Source organism: Ambystoma mexicanum, chromosome 2p (assembly GCF_040938575.1).
Source record: "Ambystoma mexicanum isolate Mex_15411 chromosome 2p, UKY_AmexF1_1, whole genome shotgun sequence".
NCBI classification, from domain to species: Eukaryota; Metazoa; Chordata; class Amphibia; order Caudata; family Ambystomatidae; genus Ambystoma; species Ambystoma mexicanum.
In genome coordinates this window covers 626,904,480-626,927,138 of record NC_090923.1, presented here as the reverse complement: position 1 = coordinate 626,927,138, position 22,659 = coordinate 626,904,480, and the positions used below count along the sequence as shown (strand labels likewise).

Genomic DNA, 22,659 nt, shown 5'->3' with positions numbered 1-22,659 from the left:
TTGCAATTGCCCATTTACTTTATGTGTGTGCGCAGCTGGAGAGCAAAACCCCCCTTTTTCCCGCACTTATTAGACACCCAGTGTCTGTGTTTAATGCGTGCACTTGCCACCTGCTGGCCACACTACCTGTTTTGATCACGTGTTCTGCACTGTCCACTCCTCCCCTGCCGCTCGCACTCCCCCCCCCCCCCACCCCTTCCCTCTCTGCTGGACTTGTGCTTTCTTAATGTCACTGGGCCTAGTAAGATCAAGGTTTTGTCCACCCTTGTGCCCCTCCCTTGCCTCGCCGTGCCTTGAAATACTTGTGTATGGGTGCAAAATAAATAAAATGCATCATGAATCCTACAGAATCCTCCCAGAATCCCAGCCTAAAGCCTCCTCCCAGGTGGCCAAGGGAATGCAGTCGCTACCTGATCATAACCCTGGGGGTGGTATTAGCCTGGTGGATCCCATGGGAGGAGAAGGCCACCAAGGTAAGGTGCATCTGTTAGGAGAGACACAAGATTCATCCTCTTCCGAGGGTGAAGTTTCTCTACCCGAATACTTAATGGCATATTGTCAAAGTAAGCCATCCCCTCCCAAAAATTACCCAAAATGTCAGTTATGAAAACCCTTATGGTAAACATGAGGATGATATATGTAAGTGTCAGGGAATTGATACAACTACTTCTGATAGTTATAATTCTACACTATGTTTGAATTATCAAACCAAAAACCAACCATTAATTTCTTTGAAAGCTTCCCCTATCAATCATTAAAAGAGTGAATTACTTATTATTTAATTAATGATTTAAACTTAAAATTACTAAGAACATTATGGACTCTTAGTAATGAGATGAGGAGGTTGCAAAACTGTAGTGTGCAGTCTAGTGGTTGTAATGATCCACACCAGAGTGGGTCCTTTAAACATTTAAAGGCCCTTCAAGTGCGGGCCATTAGTGAAAAGCAGTGGGAGCAGCAGGAGGAAGACTGAGCCGCCGCTGTGGATCGAGCAGAACGCTGTGTCAAGAAAGTGTCAGAAGCCGGGAATCCTGTAAAATGTAGAGAACACGCAGCAGGAGGCTGTACCAAGACAAGCTGTCCAGAAGGAGAGAGAAGCTCTCGCGGTCCTGAATCAGTGGGTGGTGCTCACTGGAGTATGCACTAGGCAGAGAAAGCTCACTTTTCAGGAGGAGCAAGCAGCAGGACTGTACCGAGACCTGTCAGGCACCAGGACAATCCCAGCAATCCCGATTAACCAAGAAACTGAAGCAGCGAGTCCATCGGAGATGCAAGGAAAAGACTGTTGAGTTGGCCCTTGCTAGGTAACCCTAGTGCAATCCGAAATAGACCGCTAACTCAAAAGTCGAAAAGCTTTTGAATACCAAACTGCTGCATTAAAGCATTTTGGGAGAAACTCTGATATTAACAGACCGAGTTGAAGAATATTGTAACCACCATTGCCAAAATAAATAGGGAACAATATTCAACCAAAGTGAATGTAATCTACAGAAAGCAAGATTACTTGTAAGAGAAGACTAACTAGTTTTGCCTAAGCTAAAGAAAGGCAATCGCAAATGAAAGGGGTCCTAATGAGGGATACCCAGAAAGGAGCCATTGTAGACTACCTTACCTGCAGCTAATTGGTGGTGTAAAAGGAAATCCAAGATTGCAGGATAAAAGCCCCCCTTATAGAAATCATCAAGGGGGAGAGAAATGTAACCTGCATTGCATGTGGCAAATGAATCAGAGTGAGAGACATTGTCAAAGAGTTTTGTATCCTTGTGGAAAAAGTTATGAACCCCTTGTTGTTGTTGAAAGTCAAAAGGCTCATCCAAGAAACAGTTTTAAATTTATTTTCCCCATTGAGGATTGAAGTGTGGAAAGTTTGGAGCAAACCTCACCATAGAGTACTAGTAGCTTTATCCTGGCAGGTGAGTACACCAGGAAAGGGACAAATAGTGGTTAGTCCTGGCGGGCGAGTGTACCAGAAAGAAGATAAGTTGGTACTGCAGTGTGGTAGGTGGTTAAAGTGGAAAGAAAGTGACAAGTCCACTAATGTGTATTGATGAACTGTTTACAGACTTGGTGTGTGAAGACAAAGGGGGGTCATGACCGATCCCTGTATGCTCACGGCATCTGTCGTCATATTCTACATCCCTGCCAAGTGAACTGCTGACAACGAGATCGTGTTCTGCAACGTCCAGAACCAGAGTTGTAGCGCCTCTCTGCGCAGGGTCAGTGACTCCATACCACTTCTCCTGTTGACGTAGTGATTTGCCTCTGTGTTGTCTGTCATGATCAGAAGAGACAAAAGTGCCAGTCTAATTACTCCCAGTCCCAACAGGTTTATGTGTATTCTTGTCGCTGCCATGGACCACATCCTTCTCACAAACAGCTCGGTCAGATGAGCCAACTAGCCTTTCAGGGAGGTGGTTGCATCCAGCCAGTTGCCAAAAGGGTTCCAATGCCTTTAACTTCTCTCTGCAAGTCCACCACAGGAGATCAGGTCCCAATCAGGGTTCTACAGGAAGTAGGTCCATGATGCTCGCTGAAAACTATGAAAATTGACAAATGAGCCTCTGGCACCAGGAAAATGCAGAATGGTAAGAGACCTAGCAACCATAAAACATCCAAGGCTGGCGGAAATTGGGCATTTAGAAATTTGGTGACCATCTGTTGAATGTGCATAAGCCTGTCCTCGGGAGAAAAAGCCTTCCCCGAGGAAAAGTCCAGAACCACTTGAATGAATTGGAACATTTGAGGTGTCACTTGGGACTTCTTGAAGTTGAGGGTGAAGCCCAGCTTGTGTAGGTGCAGCTCAGGTGACCCAGAGCTTGATCCGGAAACATGCTCTGATCAGTCATTGGTCTAAAAATGTGAATTCCTCTGCTCCTCAAGTTGGCCACCAGTAGCTTGTTGAAAACCCTCAAGTCGAGGGGAGCCCGAAAAGGCGATATCCAGAAATGGAAGTGGGAACTGCAGATGGCAAACCTCATGAACTTTCTGTGATGCGCATTGGTTGGCATGTTAAAGTAAGTGTCCTGGAGTTTGAGTGACACCAACTAATCCTGGAGCTCTAGGGTCTGGAGGATCTGCAAAAGTGTTAACATCTTGAATGTGTCCTGCCTGAGAAACGCATTCAAGCATCTCATGTGCAGGGTTGCAGTCCTCTGTCCCCCTTATGGACCAAAAAGTAAAGGGAGAACCACCCTATTTATCTCTCAGCTTAAGGTACCATTTCTATGGCACCCTTCTCCAGAAAGGAGACAATCCCCTGCTGGAGTTGCGATCTGGAAAAAATGGAGGCTAGTTGGGGGCTATCTGGAGGAGAAAAAAAAGGAAGGCAGTGCCCTTGGGTAAACATCTTCCATGCCTATGTGTCCCTAGTAATGTTGCCCCATTCTGAAGAATGATGCAGTAGATGCCCCCCCCTACCGGAGTAGGATGAGGAAAGCTCTCAAAGCAGTTTTGAAAATGCTGCCACACTGAAAAGGACTGAAGAAGCAGATTGAGGAGTTTACATTCAATGATCTCAAAAACGTTGTCCTTGTCTGGTGGTTGATTGTTTTCCTTTTTGACTAGCATACTTTTAATAGTGAAAAGGCTTTCCTTTCCATTAGGTTGAGAGCTGATGCACAGCTGCTCCCAGCAATTTCACCAACGCCTTACATGCATGCAGTTTCTATAGGCTATCATCTGCCTTAGGACCAAACAAGTTAGAGCCATCAAATGGCATCCTGACTTCCTGAGCCAGGCAAACCTCTGACACACAGCTTGTGCCCATTGCCCTCACCACACAGTCTGCAATTGGAGTGCTTGGCCCATAGTTTCTTTACCATTTGCCACTATACTGAGGAAACCCATCCTCATTTTGGCCCTCTGTGTGTGCTCCGTAGCCTCCGATATAACTGCACATAAAGTGTGGGTATATTTGGTCAGCGTGCATGTTGCGTTAATGGATTCAGAACCTTGCTGTAAGGGGCAAAGATCTTCTTCGAATGAGGACCATATCCTCTTATCATCCCTATCAGACGGCAAGGAAGGATAGGTGCTTGATTTGGCTCTCGTGCGTGGGTTGTTTTAAAAGGAAGTACAGGTCAGAGGACGCTGGTTTATACTTCCCATAGCAGATCCTTGTGTACTGCTGGTATGCAGCTTTAACAAAGGATCTTTGATAGCAGCATGAAAAGGCAGAACAGGTTGCACACGTGGCCCTCTATCAAGGGTTTTGGTGAGATTAAAATCTCTGATCGCCCTTGCAGGAGAGCCCCAATCCAAGGCATCAGTATATTTAGCCAATATCATTCTGCATGCAGCATTAGGATTTGGCATAAGGGTCTGGCTGCTCGAATTCCACCTCTAAGGTATCCAGTCCACTTGCATCTTTGAGATTCATGGCTAAATCAGTTTGCCTATCCTATTCTGCACTGAACACCTCTGGGCTCTAGTCAATATTAACGGCTCGAATCTAAACAAGTCTGGGTCATTTGTCCTTGTTGAAAAGATACTTCAAAAAGTAACCAGAAAATATTTCCTGGATTGCAGAGTAAACCTCAATGCTTATGATACTTTGGTGCAGTTACGGCATCAAAGTATTGCTGAAGCCTTGATTGTCCCGGGCATGTGGGTGCACTATAAGGATGGGACTCAGAGGCCCCCCCCAGCTTTGTCGGGCGTGGTGAGCTCAATGGTCTGTTTTTTTTGCCTCCAGGAGGAGGAAGCCGGAAGGCCTGCTTTTGCGAAGATTCCCAACATTTTATGTCGGAATTCCTCCCATTTCTCCACTGAGGAGTATTTGGATGGGAAACGTGCTTGCCTGGCAGTTGAGGAATCCGACGATAAGTGTCTGTCTTTGCTTCTTTTTTGATGAAGAGGAAGAAGTGTGTCGAGATTCGCTCCTCGAATTACACTTTTTTCTGTGTTTCTTGGATCTCTTCTTCGATTTCTCCGGCAATCTAGTGACCGTCTAAGCCTTTTCCCCTCATCAGACCTCTGCTTTGAAGGGGTTGTGCTGCGTGACTTCGATGCTGAATGCGGCAAGCTAGTTTTGATGTCTCTCCTTTAATGCGTTTGGTGTCATATTTTGGCATGAATGCAATCTATGACTGCGTGATCGGTACTGAGTCACAACAGACAAACCTTGTTGGGGTCTGTCAGTGACATTTTAGTGTCTCAGTCTTGACACTTTCTGAAACTCAAAGGTTTTGCAGTCGACATTTGTGTTGTGTAAAGAATTACCAAGTACATCAGAGGCAAATCACTGAAGCATCAAAGAGTGCCTTAGAAGCATGCTGAGCATGCAGAAAAAGAGAGCCCGAGGTCACAGGGTACAACCCATTTATATCAACATCAAGTCCAGACTACAAAGAGCACAGATGAAAATCTACACCAGAGCCGCAGTGTGCCCCCTATAAAAAAAACACCCAGATCTGCTGCAGGAGGAACAATATATCTGAGATGAGGCATCAGTGGGAGGATCAAATCCATTTGAATTTCCTTTAAACCTTTAAGATACATATGCCTTAAGAAAACATATGTATCCCTCTAAATAACAATGAACTTTGAAGGTTTCACAAAACAATATCCCAGAACAAACCAAACAATGGTTTCATATTGACTGGGAGCCCTGTTAGTGAGAGCCCCACAGGAAACGGACTAGTTTCTAAATAAAATGTCCTATTGTGTTACTGAAGACTTGTTCTATTTAAGCAGTTTGCCTGCTGGGTGCAAAGCCATACTAAGTGGTTCAATGTGATAGTTTCTATATAATATCTTTCACAATTATTAATTCTCCATTTCTTCTTTTTTTGAAGTATTGCTTTTGCAATCTTTTACTCTGAATAATTACTTTTGGAATTAATTGAGCTGTTAACGCGTTTTTTAATTTCTGTCCATTCAAGTGTCTTTATCGGGATGTTTGAGGTTTAATTTTTATTCTCCTGTTAGTGGAAGGAAATATTTTCCCAAAAAGACATTTCAAGTGAATTTACTGAGAGGCATTATTAGAAAGCTGTTTTTACATGCTAGGGTGCCAACAATTAATTAAATAGATTTTAAAAAAGTGTAGCATTTGTAAAAGGCTAAACAAAAGATTAGTAAAATAAGTGCAGCTACTTTTACTCATGTATTGCAGAATTCTTCGCCTCCCAAAGCGTTCCTAGGTGTTTGCCCATGGATGTAATATGACCTCAGCCAGAATGAAGCTGAATTTATGGTGTGGTGATCCCAAGACCTGCATTAACGTACTCCGTGCAGTCAAAATCTAAACAGGTCACAAAGTATAAGAAAATTGTAGAGGGCCTTTTTCAGATTTCTAACAAATAACCTATTTCAGTCCCAACTGTACTCCACCATAAGCAACTGAAAACTCTTAGTCTTTGGATTCTATACATTATTTTAACATTAAAATAACATACCAGGAATAAACCCAGCACTGGAACTCAAATTCTCTATACATACCTCTCGCTCTTTCATCTCCAGATACTCTAGCTCCTTTTCAGACTGCTTGATCCGCCTGTGGATTGCCAAATTTTGCTGAAGAAAAAGCAAATTAGAAACTAGAATATTAAAACTATCTGTGGCATTAAGTCATAGCACATGGGCTACCATCTTAATCAAATCCATAAGAATGTAGAATGGGCAGATGTAACACTCGGCCTTTATGAAACAGTTTATATTACTCCCCATAGGGACTACATTATTCAAAAGTCACCTTTCTCACATAGTCAAATATTAATTCCCTGGTCCAGAAATCCCCAATGGCAAGGGGGGGCAAAATGGATAAGACCTTGGATCACCTTTGTCATGGGTTGTCAATTCACAGCAATGTCTCAGGTCATGGAACTTGTAAGCCACCATATCATTTATATTAGTTTCCTTCAAGTACATCGACTTCCTTGACTCTAATTCTATACTTATCAACTCTTTCACAGAAGATGTCCCTCTTGCACAAAACTCCAGCACAAGTTGCAGAGTCCTGTCTATGAGGGAGACTTTGACCTTTCACCTGTGATGCTTACTACAGGGCATCGAAAGATGCTGCACTGCCAAAGCACTTGGTCTGGAGTCTTGTTCTAGAAAAAGGAACAGGACCATTCTGCCTATTGAGACCCCACAGGGCATGCTCCACTTTTTAAAGCGAGCCAGTAAAATGGCCGTGTCACCTATTCTCCTGTCAACTAGTACTTCCAAACTGTTCTATGTGATTAATTATATCGAAATAAAGAACAGAATAAAAAAACTTTTACAACAACAACATATAAAATATGTGTTTAATTAATTGGGGGTTCCCCCCAAACCCCTCTGTTCCCAAATGCTTTTTAACCCACCATGATACCCTCCCCACTCGTTTCAACCCCTTACCCCACACCATATATATGGGATACATTACTCACCGTAATCGTATTTCTGATGCTTGTATCTGCTTAGATTCACATGCTGTGCATAGGCCGACATCTAGTGGAAGCTGCGGAGTATTACAGTTTGTTTTTCGAAACTCGAAAATGGGCATCGACACAGGGCGTGCCAGTAATACTATCCCTAGTGTGACGTCCACTGTACCCATGATCCCTCACGCGTCTAGGACCCTCAGATTGTATTTTTTCTGACATGAGGTAGCATGAGAAGTAGCGTGAGTACAGATAATCCAAGCAGATAGATAAGACTACAAGCATCCATGTGCCTTCTCTCAGAGGGGAGGAAGGGTGGGTCGCATGTGAATCTAAGCAGATACAAGCATCAGAAATAAGATTACGGTGAGTAATGTATCCCTTCTGAGGCTTGTGGAATCTGCTTAGATCACATGCTGTGCATAGATTAGCGAGCAGTGTTAGAAGAAGGAGGTGGGGTGTGAGAAGGGTCATGAGCAAATAAATGTCTTAGAACCGTATGTCCCACTTGAGCATCTGTCTTGGAATGGGTGTCAATGCAGTAGTGCCGAGTAAAAGTGTGAATAGAGCTCCAAGTAGCTGCTTTGCAAATGGTGTCAAGGGGTACATTTGCAATGAAAGCCAGAGAGGCCCCCAATGCCTCTTGTAGAGTGTGCTATTGGCGTGAAAGGCAGAGTTTTTTCAGAAAGAGAGTAACACAGCTGGATACAGTTAACAATCCACTTAGAGATGGCACCTTTAGAGACGCGATCTCCCTCTCTTGCCTGTATTTACGGAGACAAACAGCTGATCTGTTTTCCTCAGCGGTCTGGTTTTGTTTACATAGTAGAGGACCACCCTAAGCACATCTAGGGTGTTTAGTTTCACCTCAGCTGAGCTTTGTGGGTCTTGGAAGAAAGCCGGAAGCTCGATGGACTGGTTCACGTGGAATTTAGAAATAAACTTAGGTGAGAACCTAGGGTGTGAACGTAAAACCAGTTTATCCTTATACACTGTAAAGAATGGATCCTGCACTGACAGAGCCTGAATTTCACTGACCCTTTTTATAGATGTTATTGCTACTAAGAAGGCCGTTTTATAGGTCAGGTGTTTGAGACTGCTTTTATGTATGGGTTCGAATGGGGGGCCCATGAGTTTAGATAGCACCACGTTAAGGTCCCATCCTGGTGGTGGGTTTGAAATAGGAGGGTGAAGTCTCTTTACTCCTTCCATGAAAGCTTTAACCACTGGTATCGTCCACCACAACACCTTGTTATGGGAGGTGGTGTATGCCGACAGCGCTGCCAAGTGCACCTTCAGTGAGTTAACTACCAGTCCTGCATCCAGCAGGTGTAGCATGTATGTGACAATCGTGGAAGGAGTGCAACCAACTGGGTTGACTTGCTTATTCTGGCACCAGATAACGAATCGTTTCCATTTGTCAAAGTAGCAGTGCCTCGTGTTTGGCTTCCTAGATTCTTTTAGGATGTCCATACATCTCTGTGGTAATTTGAGATGTCCGAACTCTATGACCTCAGGAGCCATGCTGCCAGGTTCATTAAGTTGGGTTGAGAATGCACCGTTTGACCTTGGTGCTGGGACATTAGGGTGTACCAGCCCGGGAGTTTGATGGGTTTGCACACCGCTACTCTGCGTAGGTGTGGGAACCACGGTTGTCTCGCCCACATGGGAGCAACTAGGACAAGTGTCATTGATTCTCTGTTCATCTTGTTGACCACCTTCCTGATGAGGTGTTGGTGGAAAAGCGTACGCAAACATCCCTGACCAGTTCATCCACAGGGCATTCCCCTGGAAGTCTGGCTGGGGGAACCTGGATGCAAATTCTGGGCACTGTCTGTTTTCGTTTGTGGCGAATAGATCTATAGTGGGGAAACCCCACTGAGAGAAGATATCGTCTACAATTTCTCTGTGTAGACACCATTCGTGTTCCTCTGGGAGGGGATCTCTGCTCAAAGCATCCGCCAGAGAATTGAGATCCTCTGGAACATGTTGAGATGACAGGAAGATGTTCCATCCGAATGCCCATATCCAAATTCTCTGGGCAAGCTTGGACAGATTTGGCAAACGAGTCCCTCTCCTTGCTTGTTCAGGTAAAACATGGATGTAGTGCTGTCCGTCCGGATCTGCACTGACAGATTCAGCAGGTAGGGCTCGAACGCTTGAAGCGCTCTGAATACTGCCAGAAGCTCTAGCAGGTTGATGTGATTCTTGGCCACTGAGTGAGACCAGAGACCCTGAGCTGTGTGGTGGAGGTGGTGAGCTCCCGACCCTGTCAGGCATGCATCGGTTGTGACTACCGCCTGTATCTCGGGATCGTAAAAGGGTTTCCCTTTGGACAGATTTTCTCTTGTCCACCAGCGAAGGCTTTGTACAAGTGTTAGCGAAACGACCACTAGATCGTCCCACTGACCACTTGCCTGAAACCACTGTTTCGCCAACCATTCCTGCATGGGACGCAGGCGCGCGTGGGGGACCAGGTAAATACATGACGCCATCATGCCCAGCAAACGCATTGCTTTGCGTACCGTTATCTGGCGACCAGCCCGATTTTGCGGAATTTGCAGCAGTATATTCCGAATTCTTTCCTCTGATGGAAAGGTGAACCTCTCTCGTGTGTCTAGGATAGCTCCTAGGAACTGTTTGGAGGTGCTTTGCACCAGACTTGACTTTTTCTCGTTTATTGAGAAACCTAATTCGAAGAGGAGGTCGATCGTCCTTTGAATGTTTGTTCTGCAAATTACTGGGTTCTCCCCCGTGATGAGCCAGTCGTCCAGGTAAGGGTACACCGGGATTGCCTCCCTGCGTAGGTGTGCTGACGCCACCACCAGTACCTTGGTGAATACCCTTGGAGCCGAAGCTATCCCGAAGGGCAGTACCTTGAACTGGTAGTGCCGACTGTCCACCTTGAAGCGCAAGTACTTTCTGTGCGCTGGGAACATGGAAATATGAAAATAGGCATCTTTCATGTCCAATGTTGCCATGTAATCCCCCTTTTTTAGGAGGGGGATTACCTCTTGGAGAGTAGTCATGCGAAATGTTTGGGGCTTGACATACTTGTTTGCAGGCCGTAAATCCAATACTGGGCGCATTGTCAAATCTTTTTTTGGCACAAGTAAGTAAGTTGAATAAATACCCTTGTTTACCTGCGGTCCCGGGACGAGTTCTATCGCGTCCTTTGCTAGAAGATTGACGAGCTCCTCGAGGAGGATCTTCTGGTGGTCCAAAGAATGCATTTTTGTCGTGGAGGGTGGTTTCGGGGACACTCTATAACAGTTCTATGCAGTATCCTGCGGACACTGTGGACAGCACCCATCTGTCTGATGTGATTCCCTTCCCAAGCTTGGGCGAAGTTGGAAATGCCTCCCCCTACTGGGGATGCGTGAGAAGGGACCCTGAACGGAGTGTCACTGTTTTGGTAGAGGCATGCCGTCGCCTCTACTGGGGCTGCCTCTACCTTTACCACGTCCCCTCTTATTACCCCTGCCATAACCCTGGGTAGACTGCTGGCTGTTGTTCCATTGTGTACCCTGCCCCTGGGAATAGTTAGACCCTCTCTGGGAATTTTGTCTGCATGGGCGATGAAAATTGCCATTCCCTCTCTGGTTTGGGGGATTATTGGTTAGTTGGTTTAGGGGTTAAAATGTCCCATACTCGTCCTTGGCATTTTTCAGCGTGTCCTCGACAGCCTTTCCAAACAATAGATCCGGCTCCACCGGTTTATCTATCAATGATGCTTGGGTTTTGGCTTTGAAGCCAGACTGCCGCAACCAAGCATGCCTCTTGATAACAGTACCTTCTGCTATCAATCTGCCGGCGTTATCCGTGGCATCAAAGGTTGCTTTTAATATGCAACCAGACACGGCTCTTCCTTCCGCCGAAACTAGTGCCAATTGGCTTTCTAAAGGTTCTGGGGCAGAATCTATGAGTGCCGCGACTTGCCACTGGTGGCATTGCCACTGGTGGCAGTTGTAACTCGCCAGCAGGGTGGTGGAGTTGGCAATCCTTGCCTGGTAGGCGGAGGTGGAGGCTACTTTCCTGCCCAAGCCATAAATCTTCTTGCTCTCCTTGTCGGGAGGAGCTTTGGACGATGACAAGGGTGTTCCCGCCCTCTTACGGGTGTTTGTAACTACCAGGGAGTCCGGTTTCAGATGCCCTCTTATGTACAGTGGGTCTGTTTGGGCTGCCCTGAAAAGCTTCTCAACTGTGGGGTTTACTGCCCTAGTGAGATTGGGCTTAACAAGGGAAGGGTCTATCCTCCTTTGTATTGACTTAAGGATAGGGATGGCCTGGGCAACAGGTCTCCTTTCTCCCACTAACTCCTCGGCAAAGTCCCTTTCTTCCTGAGCACCCTGGGTGTCAATGTGGAAGTGTTCTGCTGCTCTGGACAGAACTTCATTCAAGAGAGGCTGGTTGTCGAAAGGGGAGTCAGTAACCGGGGGTTCTTTATCTACCAGGGAATCTAGCCTGTAGGTTTCTCGGTCGTCGTCGTCCTCCTCTTGGTCCTCATCATCCCCATAGTAGCCCGTCCCAGTTTGTTCTTCCAACATGCCCAAATCTGGATCCTCACAAAAGGATGGATCTCCCCGATATTGAGAATAGGGCTGTATACAGAAGGGGTCCGAAGTAGGAGCTTCAACCCGGGACTTCTTACTTGGGGGTATAGGATCCTTAGAGCCTGAGGGTGTTGACCCGTCTGGGGTATAATAGAGAAAGTTTTCAGGGTTTTTGGCGTAGAAATCTGCCAATGATGACATCCTTGACATGACTCGGTCTATGTCATCACTAGACCATTCTCTTGAACTGGGAATGATTCTTTCTTGGAGGGCTTTCCCTGTTTTATCTTGACTAGTCCTACTGGTTTGAACAGGGGTCTTTGGGATAACAGATGACTGAGACTTGTCCAACCGTTTATGTGGAGTAGAATGTTTTTGAGGTGTGGAAGGAGGCTGAGACTGCTTCCTTTGTTGTTTTTCCCCTTCCCCGTGGGTGGAAGAGTGTTTACCCTGTTTGTTCGCCCCTTCAGAGCCTTTCGACGCCTGGCGCCGAGGTTCGGGAGTAGTGTCCCTATCTCTTGAGTGTGGAGGTTGCGACTCGGGATCAGCCGTTGCGTGGCCTGTTGATGCCGACTCCTGGGGTGCAGTCTGGGGATAGAGGTCAGCTTCGTCTTCCGACGATCGAACCTCCGTTATCTTGGGGAGCGTGGCACTCTTGGCAACAGTGGATGGTTGCCTGGAGTCATGCGGCGATCTAGATCGAGAACGCTCAGAGGACACCGATTCGGACCGTTCTCTATGTGCCTCTTTCCGAGTACTCGACGTGCGCGTCGAGTCTCGGTTGGACTTCATGTGTTTTGTGGAAGTGCTGTGGGTAGCGCTTGTGTCGCTGGGGGTCTTCCCCATAGCCGTCTTGCGGGACAACCTACCGAGGTCGGGGACTTGCGGTTGGCTGTCAATTGACGCCACGTTGCCCTCGCCTTCCGAAAGCACGGCGTCGCTGCCATCACTGAAGGCGCCCTCCGCTGCCATGGCCTCTTGACGCCTGGCGTGGTGAGACCAACGCTTGATCGAACTGTCCTTTAGTGTTTTCGGTTTGAACCTACTACACGCTCTGCAGTTAACCTCGGGGTGGTCCCTTGGTAAGCAGAGATTGCACGTGGCGTGTCTGTCAACCAAAGGGTACTTGCGGTTGCACTTGAGGCAAAATTGGAAAGGGTTACCCACAATACGCACCTTGTGGCAGCGGGCTAATAAGTGTGGGAATATATAAGAATGTACCTATATACCAAAAGAGTGTAGAGTATGTCCACCCCCCACTCTCACTACTTGCAGGGCTGAGGCCAGAGGCCTTCCGAGGCCCGGGCCGAGGCCAGAGGCCTTCCGAGGCCCAAATCCGTCGTGCAGCTGTCGACGGTCGATTCTTTCTCTGGGCCGGCGTCGAGTGTGGATGTTCAGTGACTCGACGTTGGGGTGGAGAAATGGGGAAATATAACAATATTTTTGCAAAAGTATGGCTAAGGCCAGGGAACTCCACGGAATGCTTCTGACCAGTATGGCGGAAAAAACCAATCTGAGGGTCCTAGACGCGTGAGGGATCATGGGTACAGTGGATGTCACACAAGGGATAGTATTACTGCCACGCCCTGTGTCGACGCCCATTTTCGAGTTTCGAAAAACAAACTGTAATACTCTGCAGCTTCCAATAGATGTCGGCCTATGCACAGCATGTGATCTAAGCAGATTCCACAAGCCTCAGAGATATATATATTATATATATATATATGTATATATATTATATATTTGTAAAGAAAAGAGTATTTGTTTGTTATTTAAGTTTCGTTATTAAATTCCTTTTCTGTTTTCTATTCGCTAAAATGACTGGATACCCTTCCAAATATCATTTGTGAGCCCTTGACACGAAGCTCAAATTCCCAACTATGTTCTAGGGCGAAATTAAAAGAAAAAAGAAACCCTAATTCACACTAGCTTGACCTTTGGAGTAAATCAAATCGAAAACTCCAATTCTAATGCTGTGGGCTTCAGAAAAGGAACTGTTGGGCTTGGGTGGGTGGTGCCATTTATAGCCTACGGAGTCAGTCACTATGTCACAGTCATGACTTTGTGGTAAAAAGTACCATAGCAATGTTGAAATGAAGGAGAGATGGTGGGTGGAAAGGGGGAAACAGTAAAGTTGCCAGATAGAAAGGGCAGGAACAAGCAAACAGTATGAAACACGTTTGTAATGGGGGCAAGTGACAGAAGCTAGACCCAATATTTGTGCGAACCAATGGGTGGTAAAAGTAAAGTACGTACGTACGTACGTACGTACGTACGTACGCACACACACACACACACACACACACACACACACACACACACACACACACACACACACACACACACACACACACACACACACACACACACACACACACACACACACACACACACACACACTTAACTCAAAAAATCAACAAAATGTTCTGAAACCTCAATCTCAGTATGAACTAATATTGATTCCAGTTTTACAGGAAAGTAGAATCTTCAAGTATTTATAAAGGAGCTAAACAATTTAGAAAAGTTGTACATGAAAGAAGCAACATCAATAGTCAGTTACATGTTATAGTGAAAATGCATGTACCAGTTACCAAAGTTTCTGGGAAGCTGCAAAAGAGGAAACTTTCAGATTAAATGACCCCACCAGACAAGTTCTAGGACCAGAAGATAGATGTAGTTTACAGTGATGAACCACAGCATCAGAAGCAGACAAAGTCACACTGGCAGTACTTGGGAAGATGGTCTGCACACAGAGTCCCAAGTGCTGGAGACAGCCACCAAAGACAGATTTAAAAGCCAGAGTTCGAGGGTGCCGTGTTGAATTCAGATGTTTGGTATGCATATCATTTTTATGCTTCATACCCTCTCCAAGTGACACCCCCAGAAGTTGTTGATGGACTTCTGGACCTTTTTCTGAAATCCTGAATGAGTGGAGCCTTTTTCCACTCATTCATTCATTCTTAAGGGCTCTGTGTCTTTTGGAACTCTATTCTTTGTATTGTACCTATGGAGTCTATTTTCCTCCATAACTCTAAAAGGCATCTATATTTTACTATAGCAGCACACAGCTCCTTATGGTCAGTGTTGCTGGGGACGCTTAGGGTCCTGCTTTGAAAACCCTATTCTTTATCCTTTAGTAACTACAGTTCTTAGTATCTTCTCCTAAAACTTTAAAGTCTGAGAGATTGGTACACACCACCTTAAGTGGCGTGCCAAAGGGATACCTAATATCCCCCTTCCCTCTGCTCCTGTGACATTTTAATCACATAGATAATCTCCTAGTTATGGCTGGTGGCAGTGGACATGTTAGACCAACTATTGTGTAATCTTTACACTGGAGGCTAAGTCCATAGCCCCGATAGTGCACAATAGGGGCACCCAAGTACTAACTTGGGGCCTCCCTTCTTTTTTCGCCATTACTAGCGTGGTTGTTCTTGTCAGCCCTTCTTGTTTTGACTTTGGCTGGAATGCATTGGGTTTCCCCAATTTGGCTCCAGAATTTCTGGGCTTTGTCTGCCAGAGTGCCTGAATGGGACCAGCTCCCACTGGGGTTCTTGCTGTCCTGATTGGACAGCCAAACGCCCCTTTCTGTAAACTGCTGAGGAAGATTGCAGAAGAATGCGTGCTGGAACTGTATAAAAAGGTGAGGATCCTGGAGTGAAAAGCAAGTAACTGAAGAAAGAGAATACCAGAGACTTATGCAGACCTTTTGAAATACCTTGAAGCGACCACTGCTGTCCTGACCCTGTTGCCTGTGCGACAGAGGAACTCCAAAGAGGACGACTCCTTCCCTTAGACTGGTGGGAACAACCAGTCCCAAACAGAATTTTGATCTGAGCTATCTCCCCTCCCAAGGTCCTTTGAGTTTCCAGAGCTGTAGAATCCCAATACCAGATGACCTGCTGCCCATTTCAAGTGCATCGTTGTGGAAAGGCCGAATCTGTCAAAGTCTTTGCTGAGCCCTCAAGGACACCCCAGAGACCCAATCCAACTCGTCCAGACCCCCTCATCAGAGTGTGGGACTACAAGAACTGAAGAAGATTGACAGGGTGAATCGCGCCCTTTGTTGGTGTTGTAGAAAAGAAGCTAAACCCGCAGAGTGACCAAAGAAGTTGATGAAAGCTGTGCCAGAGGTCCTACCTAGAGACTGCTGCTGAGAGATCCCGTCCATTGTCCTGCCTTTCATCATCCGACCAGGGAATCCGGAAGTCGGGTCCACAGCTGCAGCATCGAGGAGCATCCACCACAAACGTTTTCTTTAAGCCTAAGGTACTGTGCGGGGGGGGGGGGGGGTATTGCTTACCTTATTCCAGTAAGTCGCTCCAGAGAGTTGGTGTACCTAGAGGTGTCAAGAGCAACCCCCCTCTTACGTCCGACTTAAGCTGTTGCTTGCGTCCCTTTAGCAAGTCCTTCAACACGTTCTCTAATGTTGGTCAAGTCTTTTTGCATCTTCTTTCTTAGAGGCTAGAAAGTATCCACAGAACATTTGACTTCTGCTGCTTTTCAAGACGTTAAGCCTTTCCGAACTGCCTTTTAGCTAGGGTTGCGTGTTGGATTTTAAAAGACTTGCTGTGCAGGGAAACTGCCTCCAGAACCTGAAGCTCTGATAGAATAACACTAACCAACTGTTTCCTTCCCAAAAATCACTCTTCTACGTGTATGCTGACTAAATGCAATTACCGTATTCCTTTGACCGTTCTACTGTATTATCGGTAATAACGCGCATCCAGAAACTCTTGTAACAATTGTGCGCGTTCAGCTACTACCAACTAAGAAGTGGCTTTTTGAAAGTATTGTAAAGTATATCCCATGTGTGATGGTTTATTGTGCTAAGTATTTAACAGTAACTCTTCTGAAAATGTAATAAATCTCTATTTTAATATACATTTATTTGCAAGTGTTTCTTTGATGTGCATTACTAACTAATTTCAGGGTATCTAATTACAGCTCACATCTTCCTCTTAAGATGAGTCTAACTGCTCTGCCACTCTACGTAGGTCTCCGAGTAGTACAGACTGATATTAAGAGTTGGTGATCTACAAACTACTTGGATAGATTACTAAAGTTGTACCACCAAGTGGGACTATAGGAAAATCGCTTAACACAAGGACAATGCCAGCAGACTCGCTGGTCATCAATATAGGGGATGACAGAATAGCTGCTTCAGCAAGATCCTACAATAATGATCTTTCAGGTCAAGGTAGTGATGCTCTGGTGATGTTAAAAGACAACAGGAAGGGAAGCAGGATGTTCTCCTGAGGAAGCATAGCTGCACAAAGCCAAGTCAGGATGCCCCACGAAGGAGCAGGCCCACCAGAACAGCAGCAACAATGCCACTTGGTTATCAGCAAGGCAGAGGTAACCACTTCTGTTCCAGTCTAAATTAAAGGCTGCAGGAGCACAACAAGCGCATATATGGCTGCAGTGAAGTGGATCCAATTGTACCCTCCGGACTCCATGGAGGAGGAGTTTAAGTATGGAATCCCATGGATGGGGAGGAGACAAAGCATTATTTTAAGAAAGGAAAGGAGATGCACTGAATTCTTCATCACAGTGTCAAGTCCCAGCTCTTCAATTCCACTATAGGTATTAAAGGAAAATTTTGTTACTTTAATATTATTGATATTTCTTGATCATTTAGATTTAAAGAGAACTAGCAGTCTTAAAGACGAGAACAAACATCTAATGTTTTAGGAAACCCCAATGGTACATAAATATCTTTCTGTAACTTGGGCACACCGATCTTTTCTCCAAAGACACAAGCAGTCAACCTTTAACATATCTTCTTTCTACAAGAAACTGACTCCAGCATGCCGATCAGCTCTCTTGCCACATTAGCAATCTCACATTTCTTCTTCAGCTACTCGGACCAGATTCCAGGCAGGTTTTGAGTGATACCTCGGGATCCAGAAGACAGAATGACACAGTCATTTTGATGGACATCCAAATTCCAGTTTCCCCAGGACACACACCGGGATATGTGGATTTAGGTATCAGGAGAATTAAATCAGTCTGAACTGGATGCCATTTACATAAGGACCCTTTATGGGTTTGAAGAGAGCCTGTTTGGGCACAAAGGGTAGTGCTTCACAACAAAACAAAATGGCTAGATTACAAGACTGAAAAGACACTTGCTATTCGCTTTGCTCCAGTTTATTTGCAAATGACTACCAAAGTAGTAAAAAGGCTACACAGCTGTGAAAGCAAATATGAAGTATAAAATGACCACCTGTCTGTGACACTAACTCACTTTCAGGGTGAGAAGACACACCCGGGACGCGAGGAGAAATTACTTACCAGTAATGTTCTCACTATAGATTCTTCTCCGACAGATTCGTCATTTTGATAGATGGCTATCCAGTGTCAGCTGCTCAGAAGATTTTTTAACAGGGGGCATAGAGCTGCTCAATACGTGACGTTGATGGTCCTATAAAATGAATGCAGCATGCCACCATACCTCAGTTCCCCACTTTCCGCCCCGGGCTCAGCCTGCGAGAGGGAAAATGCAGTAATGGGGAAAGACACAAACAGCAATCAAAAAATGGTTGCTTGCGTTTTTCTTCCCTATTTCAAGTTTTTGAAATAAAGCCTGAAGAAGTTGGGCCGTCTGGCCACCAATTGCTGCTGCCCCAACGTAGCACTCTGCTCCTCATGTGATTGCACAAAATGCGATTAAGATCATGGACTTCCAAGAGGATAGGCTGAGAGGGCGATGAGGAATCTGTGGGAGAAGAATCCATAAATGAACTTTACTGGTAAGTAATTTCTCCTTCAATGGATTGCAGTCTCCCACAGATTACTCATCTTGATAAGACTCCCAAAGCAGTAATCATGCTGCAGGAGGAATGTGAGTCACAGCAAGAAAATACGGGGGGCCGCCCAACCAAAGCACGCATCGGCCCACCAGGCCAAGTCCAAGCTGTAATCGTTGGCAAACGTGCACAAGGAGGACCACGTTGCCGAGCAACAGTTGTCTCTAGCCTGCACTCCTCTGTGAAGACCTGAGAAGGCGGCATCCTCTCTGTAGAGTGAGCCCTAAGATCCTGCTGGAACGTACTTACCCGCAAACTGGTAACATTCAGAAATACACAATACTATCTAGCAAGAGAAGTTTGTTTAGTAACTGCTTGGCCCAACTTGGATTGCGACAAACAACTGGTCATCCTTCCTAAAAGAGCCTGTTTTGTCCAGGTAAACTCAGAACCCTCTTAGGATCCACTGGATGGAGCCTCTTCTCGACCTTCAAAGGATGGGGTGGAGGGTAAAACACTGGAAGATCGATGCTCTGGCCCAGATGGAATTCTTTCAGGCACGCTTTCATGGATACATTCTCTTTAAAAAAACTTCAGGAAAGGGGATTAACAGAGGGCCTGCAGTTCACTGACCCTTCATGTGGACGCGATTGCCACCAAAAAAAAAGAGTTTTCAATGTGACTAGTCTAATAGGAGCTGAATGCAAGGGCTCAAACAGAGCCACCATCAGGAAGGTGAGAACCAAGTTTAAATCCCAACCAGGCACCACAAAAGGCAAAAGGAGGGAATAAGTTAACCAGGGCTTTCAGAAACTGGGCCAACACTGGGATGGTAAAGAAGCAACCTTGTTCTGACGTCCTTTGAAACAAGGAAAGAGGTGCTAGATACACCTTTACTGTGCCCACTTGTAGGCCTGATGTGGCTATGGCTAACAAAAACCCCATCATCGAGGAGGTGGAACAAGACATGGGATCCACTCCATTCGCCTTGCACCAACTCGCAAACTTTCTTCATCTGCATGTGTACAGACCTATGTGGATAGTCTACGTGCAGCCAGCAACACCGCCGCTGCAAAGTCTCAGTCCCCATACCTCAGCCTCTCAAAAGCCAAGCATGCAGGTTGAGGGTCTGTGTGAGTGCGCATGTTGGCTGGGGAACCTATCTGGGTGCCATGGCTGGAGGAGCAGGTCCTCGCAATGTTTTGCTGAAAAGCTGGGGAGCCCATTGCGGCACTCTCCAGATCATCTGTCATTGGTCTCAGAAGGAGAAAGGTTACCACATCGGTTTGCTGCAGCTGCGAGCAGTCAGACTAGCGGTAACTGCCTTTGTGCCTTCTCTGCAGGGGAAACATGTCCTGGTGTTAACGGACAAAGCAGTGACCATGGACTACCTCAACAAGCAGGGACGCGTGAGATCACTGCCCATGTGCAGGGAGGCCAGACAGCTATGGTTCTGGATGCTAGAGAACAACATTTTAGCCTCTGCAGCTCATCTGGCAGGGGTGGAGAACGGGTTGGCAGACACTCTGTGCTTCACACAGACCCTCAACCTGCATGCTTGGCTTTTGAGAGGCTGAGGTATGGGGACTGAGACTTTGATAGACAGCGCCGCCAGGTAACCTTTAATGATACCCCCACTTGAAGGCCCCTGTGGACCTAAGAAAATAAGAAAGACAAAACCATAGGAATGGAGCACTGAAAAGGATCAACATTGTGATCCCTGCACCAGTCGCAAAACTTAAGCCAACGGCAACGGTACAGGGATTTAGTTGCAGGCCGCCTGGCCGAAAGCAACACCTCCATCATGTCATCTGGGAGGTCCCAATCCTTATACCTCAACCTTTCAGATACCAAGCGTGAAGGATGAGTCTTGACCTCTGGATGGAGAACCTGACCCCTCCCGTGCGAGAGCATATTCTCTCCGTAGGGAAGATGGCGTGGAGGGCAGATGGACATTTCTAGAAGGTCCGGGTACCTCACTCTCCTGGCCCAATCTGGAGCAATGAGGATCATGTGGGAACCGAACCTTCGTAACCTCTAACACTTGAGGAATGACGGGGACTGGAGGAAACGCGTACAACAGTGGGAATGACCAATCCACCACAAACACGTCTCCTAAGGCTCCTCTTGGAGGAAATTCCCATGAGCAGAATCTCTCGCACTTCCGGTTGACACTGGTGGCAAAGAGATCACTTGCGGGGTACCCCAATGGGCAAAGATCTGAAAGACTTCCTGATCCAACTCCCACTCGTGAGAGATCGTGCTCTGCCTGCTCAGAGCGCCCGCCGCCGCATTTTTGTCTCCGGCCAAATGAACTGCCAAGATCAAAATGTCCTGCTGGATGGCCCAGAACCAGAGCTGCATTGCCTCTCTGCACAACGGGAGGGACCCTAACCCCCCTTTTTTGTTGAGGTAATGCATGGCCAATGTGTTATCCGTCATGATCAGGACACTCTTCACCTGTACAGAAGACAGAAAAGCCTTCAGGGCCAGCCAGATGGCCCTCAGCTATAACAGATTGATGTGGAGTTTGGACTCAGACAGAGACCAACGACTGCTGGCTGTCAAATCGTTGGCATGAGCGCCCCATCCTGTGAGCGAAGCATCAGTCACTACAGTCACCTCCGGCCACGGTTGCCAAAACTGTTCTGCCCTCATCAGGTTCCCTTCGTTGGCCCGCCACAGAAGATCCTGGGAGACAGAGTGGAATCTGAATGGGATCCGATATCTTGCCGGAGAAATGTGACCACTGCATCTTGAGGACCTACTGCAGGGATCTTATCCGCAGCCTGGCCTCTGGCACCAGAAAAATGCAGGATGCCACGAGTCCGAGCAACCTTAAGAATTTGAAAGCCGGGAGAGACTCTGGGCATGTTGAAACTTGTCCACCATCTGCACAATGGGATGAGCCCTTACCTTGGGAGGCAAACACTTCCCCCAAGGACGTGTCCAACACAGCGCGATGTAGTGGAGCTTTTGGGAAGGTGTCTGATGCGACTTCTAGAAATTCAGGCAGAAGCCCAGCTTGTGGAGGGTGCGGCAGGTGAGACCGAGATGATCCAACGCTTGCTTGGGAGAGCGTGCCTGGATAATCCAGGTAGGGGTAGACGTGAATCCCCCCCCTTGCCTGAGGTACACTGCCACCACCACCATTAGCTTGGTGAAGACCCTCGGGCGGAGGTCAATCCGAACGCCAGGACCCGAAACTGAAAGTGCGAGTCACCAGCCACAAACCTCAAGTACTTTTCTGTGCGCGGGATGGATCGGCACATGAAAGTAAGCATCCTGGAGGTCCAGAGACACCAACCAATCCTGATGTTGAAAGGCCTGGAGGACTTGAGAAAGAGACTTGAACCTGTCCTTCCAGAGAAGTTTGTTAAACCAACGCAAGTCAATCCCCAGTCTTTCTTTGGGATAAAAAAATAAGGGGAATACCATCCCTTGTTCCTCTCCACTCCAGGCACCAGTTCTATAGCGCCTTTCTACAGCAGGGACACGATCTCCTGTGCAAGGAGCGGATCCGGAAGCTTCAAAGAGAGTTTCCCCAGTGGATTGTCGTGATGCATCTGAAGGAAGGGAAGGCAGTAGCTGTGGGCTATGGAATCCAGAACCTATGCATCTGAAGTAATGGCCCGCCACTCTTCGAGATGTTGAGACAGTCTGCCCACAACCAGCGAACCATGGGACATGGCCTCATGACTGTTTGGAAGTGGCTGCAGTAGTGCCCGAAGGCAAAGAGGCAGCTGCCTGAGCGGCTTTGGCACCACAATTTCCCTGACCACTACGGGTACTTTTTCGCTGGCCCCTTTGACTGGCGGCCCCTCTAGTTCTACCAAAGGAGGAGTAGTAACAAAAATAACCTCCCCTCCACTGCTGTCCCCTAGGATGAAAAGGCAGAGGTTGACGCACCACAGCGCTTAAAGATTTTGTCTGCAACCCATCAATGCTCTCGTCAGCCTTGCTGCCAAACAAATGTGCGCCATC

At 46.7% G+C, this 22,659-nt stretch overlaps 1 protein-coding gene across 2 annotated transcripts in view; it reads right to left on the bottom strand.

The window, feature by feature from the left end:
• RBM6 (RNA binding motif protein 6) overlaps nucleotides 1-22,659 on the bottom strand; it is a 1,836,548-nt gene that overhangs the window by 281,704 nt on the left and 1,532,185 nt on the right. For both annotated transcript variants that reach the window (XM_069644148.1, XM_069644149.1), the window contains exon 20: nucleotides 6,442-6,516. In XM_069644148.1, the coding sequence (XP_069500249.1) occupies nucleotides 6,442-6,516 (75 nt within the window). The remainder of the gene's footprint in view (nucleotides 1-6,441; nucleotides 6,517-22,659) is intronic.